General features: G+C 41.1%; 1 protein-coding gene across 3 annotated transcripts in view; it reads left to right on the top strand.

The window, feature by feature from the left end:
• Positions 1-529: 529 nt before the first annotated feature.
• Positions 530-12,996, top strand: part of LOC106567410 (sarcoplasmic/endoplasmic reticulum calcium ATPase 1) — a 92,246-nt gene continuing 79,779 nt past the window's right edge. For 2 of the 3 annotated variants that reach the window (XM_014136608.2, XM_014136610.2), the window contains exon 1: positions 530-976. In XM_014136608.2, the coding sequence (XP_013992083.1) occupies positions 859-976 (118 nt within the window). In that variant the 5' untranslated portion in view covers positions 530-858. The remainder of the gene's footprint in view (positions 977-12,996) is intronic. The other variant, XM_014136609.2, reaches the window with a different exon arrangement.

Below are 12,996 nucleotides of genomic sequence, written 5' to 3'. Positions count from 1 at the left end.
AAGGGTCAGAATGATTGAAGGATGACTCAGGTGCCGGCCTTTCAAGAACACTAAACTCACCTACTTAGCTACCTCAGTGTGACGTTAAGTGCTGTGTAGGAGTTGCGGGGTACTGGTAGTATTAGATCAGGCAACATTTGATTACACTCAATTGGCAAACTATTTAGAGAGATGTAGGTCACCGCTATTCCGAGATGTACAAGAAAAGTAAAGATTCATTTAATTTTAGTGTGTTTGCAATTATTTAAGTACCAGCATGAAGATGATGCACATAGGCCTACTCTTGTGCCAAAGGGAAAGACATCCATAACCTCGGTTTAAAGCATTAACTAAAGACATATATGAAACATATGTAACTTGAGAATGATATAGTATTACCTCCTGTGACTTATCATATGCAGTGCATAAGCTATGTAAACCAAGAAGACAAGGGCTTCCATATTTGGCTTGCCAAAAGGATGTATTGTAGAGGATGTGGAAGTTGAGCAACGCTTTCCACTCAGGTAATGACAACCAATAGGAACGCAAGGGAGTGCTCAAACACGCTCACTCATGGAAGAGGCAGTACCAACACAGCACACCTTCTGATTTTGATGAAGCGCGGACTGCAATTGTATTTATTGGGAAATAGCAGCGTCGCGAACAGGAATCCGGAATCAAATCGTCGGCTCGCAGAAGAGGAGGCAGGTGACCGTCTACGCAGGCAGATCCACCTCCGCTTGGCAGTCTGAACGCAAGGCAGGCACATCGTTAGAAAACTACTGTTGTTTATTAGTCCTTTATTGTCGTAATATATGTTATATATTTAACTACATGACTTTTAATTTAATTGTTTAGCTAGTCAGTTCTCTCTCCGAGATGGATAACGCGCACACTAAATCCACATCTGAAGTTTTAGAAAACTTTAGTGTGAATGAAAACACTGGACTCACCCTTGAACAAGTGAAATCCAATTTAGAAAAATATGGACCTAACGGTGAGTAACAAACATTGTTAATGATGTTGTATTTTCACTGTTATTCAGTTTACCTGCGTGAGTGTTGAATGCAATTCGATCACGGGCATGGATATCATTGCCCAGTTTAGGGAAATTGGTGAAACTATTTCCCCGCGCCTTATTGTTAAACGCACAGGTTGAAAACACGAATATCAGTCTTCTACAGCCTGTAATTGTTCCTTCCAGCCTACATATTTAGACTGATCTTATGCGTGAGACTACTCACCGCTGTTTTGAAGTCCTTTGTCGTACTTTACCGAGCAACATTGCGTTTCTTGCTCTGCACAAAGTTGTGTGTGTGTGTGGGTAGGACGCGCGATCGAGTCACTGAACCGAACGCTTTTCATCACGGTTACGGACTATGTGTAAAAACGTGAACCAGATTATTAATAGGATATGCTATTAATCTAACGCCTGTATTGAGGCAGGAAATATATCACATCTGTTTCGCAATGGATTTATGGAGAGGCTTTGGGCATAATGATCATGTCATGTTCATTAACGACAACAGTATTACACAATACTCTAATATTATTAATATGTTAACAGTTTCAGTTTGGGTTTTATGCCATGTTAGGCTTCCCCTTGACATCAAGGGGAAGAGAGTGGCATTAAGTGATATTTTGGGTGATAATTCTGTATTCCACTATGACACCCCCATTGGAGGGACAGGGGAGGCCAAAACGACATGCTTAACACATAGTTGGTCTTAGTGCCATAATGACAATGTGAACATTTGATAAAATTAAGAAACTCTCTTACTCTCTTACTTCTGAGAAAAAGCTATACGTGTGTGTGTGAGATCTGCAGACAAAATTCCAGGGCCATCGCTCAATGTGCACAAGGGTTTTTTGTAGGCTACAAGGTGTTGATGCTGCAGCATAATGTTTAACTTCTTTTGTTCCATGAGTTTATTGGATTTAATGCCTCAGTTAAAGCCCTAATCTAGAATGTAGACCTGGTGCTCTTTAATTTGTGTTGTATTGAACTTGGTACCCGTCAACACCGTTACTACTTTCCTTCTGAGTCTATGGCCTGCCATTCATTTGCATGGTGGCTTGTGTCGTTAAGCCATAGAGGAGAGCCACTGTGTTGTCAGAGTGAAACAGCAGTCCTTTGTTGCACAGACCTACCCTGTGGCTTTGATGACTTCATGGAAAAATAAATGTCTTGTTGCAGATAGCATCTTAAACTTTTAGCTGTGTGAACTGACTTCCTCTCTCTCTTGTGTGTGTGTGTGTGTGTGTGTGTGTGTGTGTGTGTGTGTTCTCGCGTGTGCAGAGAAATGCTTAAGGGAATACCCTGTCTTTTCTTGGCTGTAAACCAGGGTTGCGTTCACCAAGGCACAACATTGTGGAACATTCAGATATAAATATATTGAGTAGAACAAACATGCCTATCTGACATGTAGAATAAGTAATCTTGTCAGTTCTTTCATGATATTTCTATCTGCAACCTTCCACACTGTTTGCCTACTGAATGTGGCCTATATCTTTCTCAACACAGCCAACAACACATTAAACAGCTGTGTTGTTATTAGCTGTTTTAGTAGCTACATGTCTCAGCTGAGTATGTGTGTAGAATACTGAATGGCTCATTCCCTCTACTGACAAACCGACCACAACCTACCTTTGTTGTTGACTGCAATGACTTGATGTGAGTTTGGTGTTTGTTGCAGGGAGGGAGCCACTGTTCTGTGTGTGGGCGGCATGCATTTCTGTTACAAATCCTCCATGATTACTTCTCTCTCTCTGACACGAGGACAGGTTGTTTCCATACAGGAGCTATGCAGTAGACATATTATATAGCCATAATCATTACACAAAGACAACATGGCCACAAACAAGTCCTGTAATCTTACCTCTGGGGGTACCTGGACAGGCTGGGCTGTCCTTAGGGGAAGGCTAATAAGGGCATATTTGTGGCAGAGAAATGTCTATTGAATAATAGATTTGGGGGGTACAGTAACCAAAAAAGGTTATGAACTCGGGAAACCCCCTCTGATCACTTTGTTTCCTGCTCCGCTGTAGTAGGTACTAGCAGCGTTCCAGTGGGAGATATATGACGTGCAAGTTTTGTAGACACAGGCATAACATTCCTACGTCAGCACAGGACGGGAGGCCTATTTCACGCTATGTCTGGCCCTGGAACTCCCCTGGATGGAGTGTCTGACCACCGGGGTCATGTTCATTAGGCACCTAATGGAAACTAAAAAGGACTGGTCTATCTGGTCTTGCTCTTTTTGTGTTGTAAAATGTTTTGCCACGTGTATTCCCTAATTATCACGACCATGGGCAATGGAGGGGAGACCCCATTTTAATCCAGATCATCACCGTTGGTATTACTGTCCGAGGTCAAAGGTTAAGGATGAAACCAATGCCCTGGCAGTGGTGGTTGGTGTCTTGTGGCTTTTGTTATCGGAGCTTAGTACACAAACTTGTTTTAGGCCTGTTTTTTTCTGCCCTCACCCCTAGTCAAACCTGTGCTATCATTGTAGAGGCCATATCCTCTTTTATTTTGAAACTGTTAGGGGTGGAAAAGCATTTTTGTTATGGCTTTCTGGTCAGACTAGACCAAAAGTTTCAACAATGTGTTTGATCTCATTCTCAAAACTGGGACGTTCGGTAGGTTGATGACTTGAATATGGTCAAAACTTGGTTGTCAGTTAATGAGTTGGATTTCATTATTTGTTATATACACACAGTGACGAACACTAACAAGCAGAGTATATCTCTTCTTTCCTTCCTGTTATGAGGAACAGCCAAACTAGTCAAATGGTTTTGCACTAACATTACAACTTTCTACTGTGAAACAGGATGTTCTACACTAGCTGATGTGGTCTCTTCACTTCTATCTTGAAAAGGGCATTTCAAGCAACCTTGATCTTGATCTCTCAAATGTCATCAGCATGTGATTTCTCCCCCAAAAATTCACAGCAATTAATTTTCAGAAATAAAGTGATTTGATTGATCAAACTGTACTTGTTTTTGTGTGTTGACTTGGTACATTGACAGTAGCTCCAAACTGTACTCGTTGTTTTTGAGTACTACTGGTGCGCTGAGATCAACTCCTAGCTCCAGATGCATCATGTTTTAGGTACAATACTGTAGTTGGCTGTAGCTGTGTTGGTCCCACTCCCAGATGTTGGAAAGTTGGCCGGGGTCTTAGTGCCTCAGTGACCTTCTCTACACAGCCATGAGGGGAGGAGGTGGTGGGAGGTTGCAACACATACAGCCGTACACACTTGCACGCACAGCCGCTCTCATAAGCATTCATGTGCACAGCCAGACATACACACTCACTTTGTCTGCTGGTGTGTCTTGTGAAGACTGCAACTCAGTGTGTGCATAGTAAAAGAAGCCACTCTGAACGTGCAGTGGTGGACTTACCATTAAGCAGAAGAGGCAATTGCCTCACATCAAGGGACCTTGTGAGCTGGGCATAGTCTTCAAAAAAATACTAGTAATCATTTTTACAAAATAATGTCTCCGCCCCCTACTCGAGTTCCCGTACATTGTTTCACATGATATGATTGCAAACGTGACTTTAATTGAAATTAAGCTGCTTTCAGGATGGGGCAGGAAAAATAAATAAAGATTTAATTTGAACCCCAAAAAATAGTTAACTTATTTCTTTTTAAGTAAAAGACAGGTGCTGCTGACAATACTGCAATCTTGTCGAGGCAGAGATGTATGGTGTAGCCCATGTATCTGATTCTGTCTGGCCAAAAAGAGTATGGCATGTCATATTTTTTGGGGGCCAGACAACATCAGATACACAGGCTACATATTGTAAGACAGGTGCTGTTTTGCTCGCTCTGACGCTTTCTCCAGTGAGATAGTTTCAGCCAATTGCGAATTGAAAGAAAGTTGGCGGGTTCAGTTTACTGTTTGGATGCTGGAATTATTTTGGAAGAACGTGCGGTCATCTACCTTTTTTGAAGTGATTTGTTTGACAATCAGATGGAAACATGACTGGTTGTGTTCATGGCAGATTAATAGGTAATATGTTTTTACAGTTAAATTACGTCTTTACTATGAAACCCATAGTAATCACTAAGTTCACCCCTGTGAATGTGCTAGAAAGGATGTTGTTGCTTTGAGAACTTGCAGCAGCGTGAGTGGTTACTTGCGTGTGCAGCATGCACGCCCACCCCACCCCCATAGAGGGTGGTTAAAAAGTATAATTTGTACCCCTGTGTTTGTAAGGGAAATGGGCCAGCAAGCTGATGCTGCCGACTTCATGTTTATAAAACCTAACCGTACCGTGTGTAAAACAGACCCTAGACCGCAGGAGTTTGGTGGCACCTTTATTGTGACCGACCGGCTTGGCAACAATTGAAATATGTTTTTTTTGCCAATGTTTACTGACACCGGCCATATTCAACGGGTGTTGAGCGTTCGTAAATAAGTCAGTTATTCTGCGCTCTGTCACACTTACGAGAATGCTCTGAAATCGGAATGATAGCCAGAGCGAGTTTACCAGCTACGTCTATCAACGGTTGTCGCAGTGACATGAACATTTCAATTGAAATGGTTACTTGCATAGTGGAATCTTTTTGTTTAGACATGTAGCTAGCTAGCTAAACAATGAGCCATCATCCAAATTCATAATGTTACTATCCTGCATGAATCTGCAGATAGCTAACCAACCAGGTTCAATGTTAACTAGCTAGCTAACATTAGGCTATAACTAGCAATGCAAATGGCTCTGAGATACGTATAATATTACTACACAGATCATACACGTAACGTTAGCGAGCCAGCTAATGTTAGCTAGCTCGCTAACAGCACGCTTTAACTTGTGGTGATAAACTACTTTGACTAAATTAGAAACGTGTAATATCTGAAAATGTAGCTAGCTAAACTATTTTACCCTTATACATGGATGGACACTTAACCCTCTCTGTCACAGATTTCATGGTTGCCCTTAGTTTGAAGATGTAATCCGGAGACGGGTGTTTTATACAACAGCCGTCTGGGTGTTCTCTTTTTGACTCCCTCTGCATATTTGCAATCAAACGCCAGAATTTTCTCCATCTCCTTAGCTCAAAACTCGGTCCTCCAGAAAGTGGAGAGCAAGACTTTTGCAGTTCTACTATGTGATATCTTAAAAAAAAGCTGTGTTAGAAAGGATTACCTACACATACTGACCAGCTCATGTTATAGACAGAAACCCGCTACATGGCAGACCAATCCAAACTCCTCCCTCGGCATGTTCAGCCCACCCATTATCTCAGCCAAACATGGCTAGCGGGAAGGTTCCTGGCTTTTTTGTGTGGCTAAACCAACTAGGCAATTGTATTTACAGATGGCATACACATTTGTTATTAACCGCTCTGGGCTAGGTGGCACCAAATCGTCCCACCTACGTAACAGCCAGTGCAATCCCGTGGCGCGTTATTCAAAAACCTTAGAAATGCAAAACCTTCAATTTTTCAAGCATATGACTATTTTACACCATTTTAAAGATAAGACTCTCGTTAATCTAACCACACTGTCCGATTTCAAAAAGGCTTTACAACGAAAGCAAAACATTAGATTATGTCAGCAGAGTACCCAGCCAGAAATAATCAGACACCCATTTTTCAAGCTAGCATATAATGTCACATAAACCCAAACCACAGCTAAATGCAGCACTAACCTTTGATCTTCATCAGATGACAACCCTAGGACATTATGTTATACAATACATGCATGTTTTGTTCAATCAAGTTCATATTTATATCAAAAAACTGCTTTTTACATTAGCATGTGACTAGCATGTGACTAGCATTCCCACCGAACACTGCCGGTGAATTTACTAAATTACTCACGATAAACGTTCACAAAAAGCATAACAATTATTTTAAGAATTATAGATACAGAACTCCTCTATGCACTCGATATGTCCGAATTTTTTTATTTATTTTTTAAATAGCTTTTCGGTGAAAGCACATTTTGCAATATTCTCAGTAGATAGCCCGGCATCACAGGGCTAGTTATTTAGACACCCAGCAAGTTTAGCACTCATCAAAGTCACATTTACTATAAGAAAAATGTTATTACCTTTGCTGTCTTCGTCAGAATGCACTCCCAGGACTTCTACTTCAATAACAAATGTTGGTTTGGTCCAAAATAATCCATCGTTATATCCAAATAGCGGGGTTTTGTTCGTGCGTTCAAGACACTATCCGAAGGGTAAATAAGGGTTGCGAGCATGGCGCAATTCGTGACAAAAAAATTCTAAATATTCCATTACCGTACTTCGAAGCATGTCAACCGCTGTTTAAAATCCATTTTTATGCCATTTTTCTCGTAAAAAAATGTAGGTAAACAGACTAAACAAAATAAAGCATTCGGTCGACTCGGGCACGCGCCTAAGCCCACAGTACTCTGAGCGGCCACTTGCCAAACGTGATAAAGTGCTTCAGCCAGAGCCTGCCTCGATATCCTTCATCTTTTTCCCGGGCTCTGAGAGCCTATGGGTGCCGTAGGAAGTGTCACGTTAGAGCAAAGATCCTAAATCTTCAATAAAAACAGCCTAGATGAAACACATCTTGTCAGACAGGCCACTTCCTGCATGGAATCTTCTCAGGTTTTGGCCTGCCATATGAGTTCTGTTATACTCAGACACCATTCAAACAGTTTTAGAAACTTTAGGGTGTTTTCTATCCAAAGCCAATAATTATATGCATATTCTAGTTACTGGGCAGGAGTAGTAACCAGATTAAATCGGGTACGTTTTTTATCCGGCTGTGTCAATACTGCCCCCTAGCCCTAACAGGTTAAGGCACAGGAACGTGCACATGTTCCAGAAGGCATTTCTGCCCAAAAACACAGAAATGCTGTGACGTAGTGACACACGACATACGCCTAGTTTCCTGAAACGAGTCGCAATTGGGGAGGGTTGGCTCGTGGTTATGGCTGGAGCGGAATGGTGTCATATATCAAACACATGGTTTCCTTGTGTTTGATGCCATTCCATTCACTCCATTATTATGTGCAAAGCTGTCAAGGCAAAGTCTGGCTAATTTGAAAAATCGCAAAATATATTTTTATTTCTTTAACACTTTTTGGTTACTACATGATTCCATATGTGTTATTTCATTTTTTTTATTTATTTTTTGTCATTTAGCAGACGCTCTTATCCAGAGCGACTTACAGTAGTGAATGCATACATTTCATTTCATGCATTTATTTTTTTTGGGTCCTGGGAATCGAACCCACAACCCTGGCGTTGCACACACCATGCTGGCGTTGCAAACACCATGCTCTACCAACTGAGCCACAGGGAAGCCTAGTTCTGATGTCTTCACTATTATACAATGTAGAAAATAAAGGAAAAACCCTGGAATGAGTAGGTGTTTCCAAACTTTTGACTGGTACGGTATATAAAGCTCTTCATGTTTTGATGTTTGTTCCTCAAATGGTGTTAGGGTTTGGCTTCTGTTAAAACATGCTGTTTTATTTAATACTGTTGCTATAATATGTCATTGGGCAATATATTACTGTGTAACCACAACTCTTACTCACATTTATTACTATTTCCTTGTTGGAAAAGAAGCATAGTGTTGATGCATATCCTGTGACACAGCTCTTTGGTATGTGTCCAACCCTGACTTCCACTGTAAAATGTGTACAGTATGGGAGAGTTCAACCAGGTCTCAGAGCAAAACATATTATATGTTACTGAAATCTGTGCCATACCATTTTAGTATGATATTTTTCATTACATTGGCCTACAAATGTAATAGGGGTCTTACAATATAATACGAATTCTAGGATGTATTGTACAAATTGCAATTCATACAATATGTTATGAATTTGCAATACATTATGTTAGAATTCCAATTTGTTGTGGCTAATGTTAGCTAGGTGGCAAGCTAGGCTAGGAGTTAGTGGAAGGCTTAGCTAACATGCTACGTAAGTAGTTGGCTAAAGTTTGATGAGATTTGAACATGCAACTTTTGGGTTGCTAGACATTTGCATTTTATGCCCGACCGACCACCCTACTTTTGTTTTCACCTTAAATAACCTACTGTCTTATCCAACATAATGTCATACTAAACGGATCAAATAATGTAACATATCATGCTAAACAGAGTTACAGGGATTCTAGTAACATATAATACGTTTTGCTCTGAGACCAGGCTGGAAAGTTGCCAGTTATTAGTAACATATAATACGTTTTGCTCTGAGACCAGGCTGGAAAGTTGCCAGTTATCTACTATTTCCTGTCATACTACTTCCTGTCAAACTAACCCTGCCCCTTACACACTTGCACTCTTCATATCACTGTTTATTCTTTTAATTATATTGCATTGCAACTGCAAATAATGATATTATTCCTTCCTGTTTAAATAGATCAGCTTTATATAACATTTTGGACCTGTCTATCGGAGATCCGAACGGAGAGGCGAGTTTAACAGAATGTCTTTAGTCCTTGAGGTGTTGTCTGGCTCTGTTCTGTTATGCATTACTCTGCAGAGTATCAGGGATCCTGTGCTAACTTGTCCCTCTTTTGATTCTCTCCTCCTACCTCTGCAGTCAGTCAGACTCACTGCAGCCTTCTTGAGATATATGTTGAGTCACTGAGCTAAGCAGAAGCAGCTCAGAGCTGAGCTGCACACACGCACCCACATGTGTTTTGATCAGCCATTCAGTGAAACTGATTAACCCTCATACTACCAACGTCTTTTACAGACATGGATTCCCATGGAACTATTGGGGGGGAAAAAACAACAATCATACCAAAATATCAACTTAATTATCATGAAAACATCATTAAACATGTAAATAATGTTATCTGTAAGAATATATAACCTTAACAGCATAATTACAGTACATTTGCATATTCTGTAAAACAAAAATATAAATGTTCCCTTAAATAATGTGAAGCTTTTTTCCCAATACAATACACATTAGTACTAAAGCTGATGTACAATTTTGATCATTTAGTTTTTTTGAAATTTAAAGTAAACATAAACGTTTGTCATTTATGTGGTAAATAATAGAGCTGGATAGAGGACCCAACCTCAATGTAAGCCGTTTTAGCATGCCCATTGCCATTGAGGGCTTCCACCATTTTAAAGTAGGCAACTGGATGGGGATTCCTATGAGTTGGGAACAATCAGTGAATGATCAGTGTTGTCTTCCTCTTCAAATTGGGTGCTATGGTTTCTAAATGGTTTTAACAGTGCCATCTAGTGGTCACAAATGGTTCAGGGCTCTAACACTGCAGGTGGCGGTAAGTCACCAAAATAAGATGTATGCATTTATCAAACACAAAATAAGAAAATTGACTACTTCAAAATGGAGATTGCCTCAATGGCCCTGCCCATGTGTTCACAGCCGTATAATGGGACCGATTACATTTTTTTATTTTTTTATTATATATATATATTTTTTTCAATAATGATAACACTGTATCTCTATCCAGCTCTGTGGGTAAAAACGACTGCCATTTAAAGGGCCAGTACACCAACATTTTAAATGTACTTAATTTTATTGACATAGTGATCCATCCATTGCTCCTGAGAGACAATCACCAAAAATACCACTTCGTTTTATTTATTTACTTAAAGGGATGCTTCAGCATTTTGGCAAGGAAGCCCTTTCTCTACTTCAGTCAGAGATACCCTTTTTATGTCTCTGCCTCTAGTATGAAGGAAGGTAGAGGTAGTTTCGCGAGCCAATGGTAACTAGCATTAGTGCCATGACTGGAAGTCTATGGTATCTACTAGTATGTTAGCCGTTACATAGACTTCTAGTCATTGTGCTAATGCTAGTAATCAATTGCTCAAAATGCTAGTTAGCAACTTCCTTCAGATTGCACGCAGAGACATGGAAAGGGTATCCATGAGTGCATCTGGGGGGTGTGTGTGTCGAGTGGGCAGATAAGCCTGGTGTGAAACCGGTTCAGGCTTTTGAATTAGTAAGAGATAAACATCTGGCCTGTCACAGCGGTGGCCCTGATCCATCTTCCTCTAAACCCCACCCTTAGCGGTGTTGACAAAGTGTTTGTTTCTGGTTTTCAGGGATACAGTATTTTCAACCTAACTTCCGTTTCTCCTGAAAAACGGAAGTGGGGACTCCGCGCAGGCGTCTTTCTACGCCTGCTACATTTGGTTAGTCACCCTAATTATGATACTGTGAGTACTCCCCATCTGTACCTCCATGTTGTAGTGTAGTAATGACTGACTGACCTACTGACTGAACTTCATCCCCTGCCCTCACACTGACCTGATAGGGGCTATCCAATCAGGCAGTCACACATACAGACACTTACACACTCGTGCTTCAACACCCCTGCCTCTCCTGGGAATGAAGGTGCACCCTCCTCCACCCTCCATTTCTATTACTGTGAATGATTAAATGAGTGACATCCCATGGAGTAGTCATACTATCATAGTGTGTTAAAGTCTATGGCCCTTACCATTCACATCTAATACATGATATGGTTAATGCATGCAGACCTTTGAGACGGACACAGGAAGGTGCAAGAGTTCACCATTCTACCATTTTCTAGTCCTGATTTGTATTCTCACAGCATAGCCACTGTGTCAGACTGGCTGGGTCTCTCTCAGACGGAGTGCTATAGCTGACTGCTCTGCTCTCTATGGCCTTCTGCTATTAATTTGAATAACACTGGCTATTTTTCTGAGTGCAGCACTAGACCAACTCTCAGGGCATCTCCTGGCCACCGTTTATTATCCCAGTGTAAATGTATTTTATTTAACCTTTTTATTTTTTATGTATTTATTTACCCTTTTATTTAACAAGGCAAGTCAGATAAGAACAAATTAATATTTACAATGACGGCCTAGGAACAGTGCCTTGTTCAGAGGCAGAATGACAGATTTTTACCTTGTCAACTCGGGGATTTGATCCACCAACCTTTCGGTTACTGGCCCAACGCTCTAACCGCTTGGCTACCTGCCGCCCCGTATTTAACTAGGCAAGTCAGTTTAAGAACATTCTTATTTACGCTGACGGCCTGGCAACAGGGCTCCTGTGGGGATAGGGGCTGGGATTAAAAATGTAGGACAGAACACATCATGACGAGAGACCTAAGACGGCAACACAGCATGGTAGCAGCACAACATGGTACAAACAGACAATAGCACAAATGGAAAGAAGGTAGAGACAACAATACATCACGTGAAGCAGCCACAAGTGTCATTAGGAGTGTCCATGATTGAGTCTTTGAATGAAGAGCGAGAACTGTCCAGTTTAATTTTTTTTCTTCCTGTAGCTCGTTCCAGTCGCTAGCTACCGCGTACTGAAAAGAGGAGCGGTCCAGGGATGTCTGCTTTGGGGAACATTAACAGAATGTGACTGGCAGAATGGGTAGAGGATGAGGGCTGCAGTTATCTCAGATACGGTTGAGTGAGGCCTGAGAGCGTTTTATAAAGGCCAGCATCAGCAGTAAAGTTCACTCTGTTTCAGAGATGAGCTGTAGCTCTAGTCTACGGGGTTACGGTGGTGAGCTCGCTGTTAGATGCCCAGAGAGCCACGGTGTCCCCCAAATGACATAGGGAACAACTTTTGACCTATTCCCTAAATAGTGCTCTGGTCAAAAGCAGTGCATTATATAGAGAATAGGGTGCCATTTGGGGCAGTGTGTAGTGTAGAGATTTATCAAGTTCCTACAGTATGCACTGCATAAGTTATTTTGGGTGTTGTTTTTGGTCAGACGTTGGCGACGTTATCCAATGAAACACTGTTTTCCAGTAGTGTCCACAAGCCAATTAGCCATGGCAAACGTTCACTTATTTACATTTGAGGCTGAGGGCCATGATAATCTAGCCCTGTTGCTGTGCTTTCCATATTATTATGATGTAAAGTTTATTAGTCTGCCTAATGATTAGAGCTGTAATGCTTTTAAAGGAGAAATTAAAGAAGTGTAAGTGCGTCTGAGTGTACTAGGAAGCTATAGTGAAAGCTACTGTATCAGCACATCCCATGTCCTAGTCATGATGGTACATTTCCTGTTGCTTCTCCTGGCTCTCTGTTGCT

The sequence above is a fragment of the Salmo salar genome, chromosome ssa13 (genome assembly GCF_905237065.1).
Source record: "Salmo salar chromosome ssa13, Ssal_v3.1, whole genome shotgun sequence".
NCBI classification, from domain to species: domain Eukaryota; kingdom Metazoa; phylum Chordata; class Actinopteri; order Salmoniformes; family Salmonidae; genus Salmo; species Salmo salar.
This window is presented reverse-complemented; position numbering and strand designations above follow the sequence as displayed.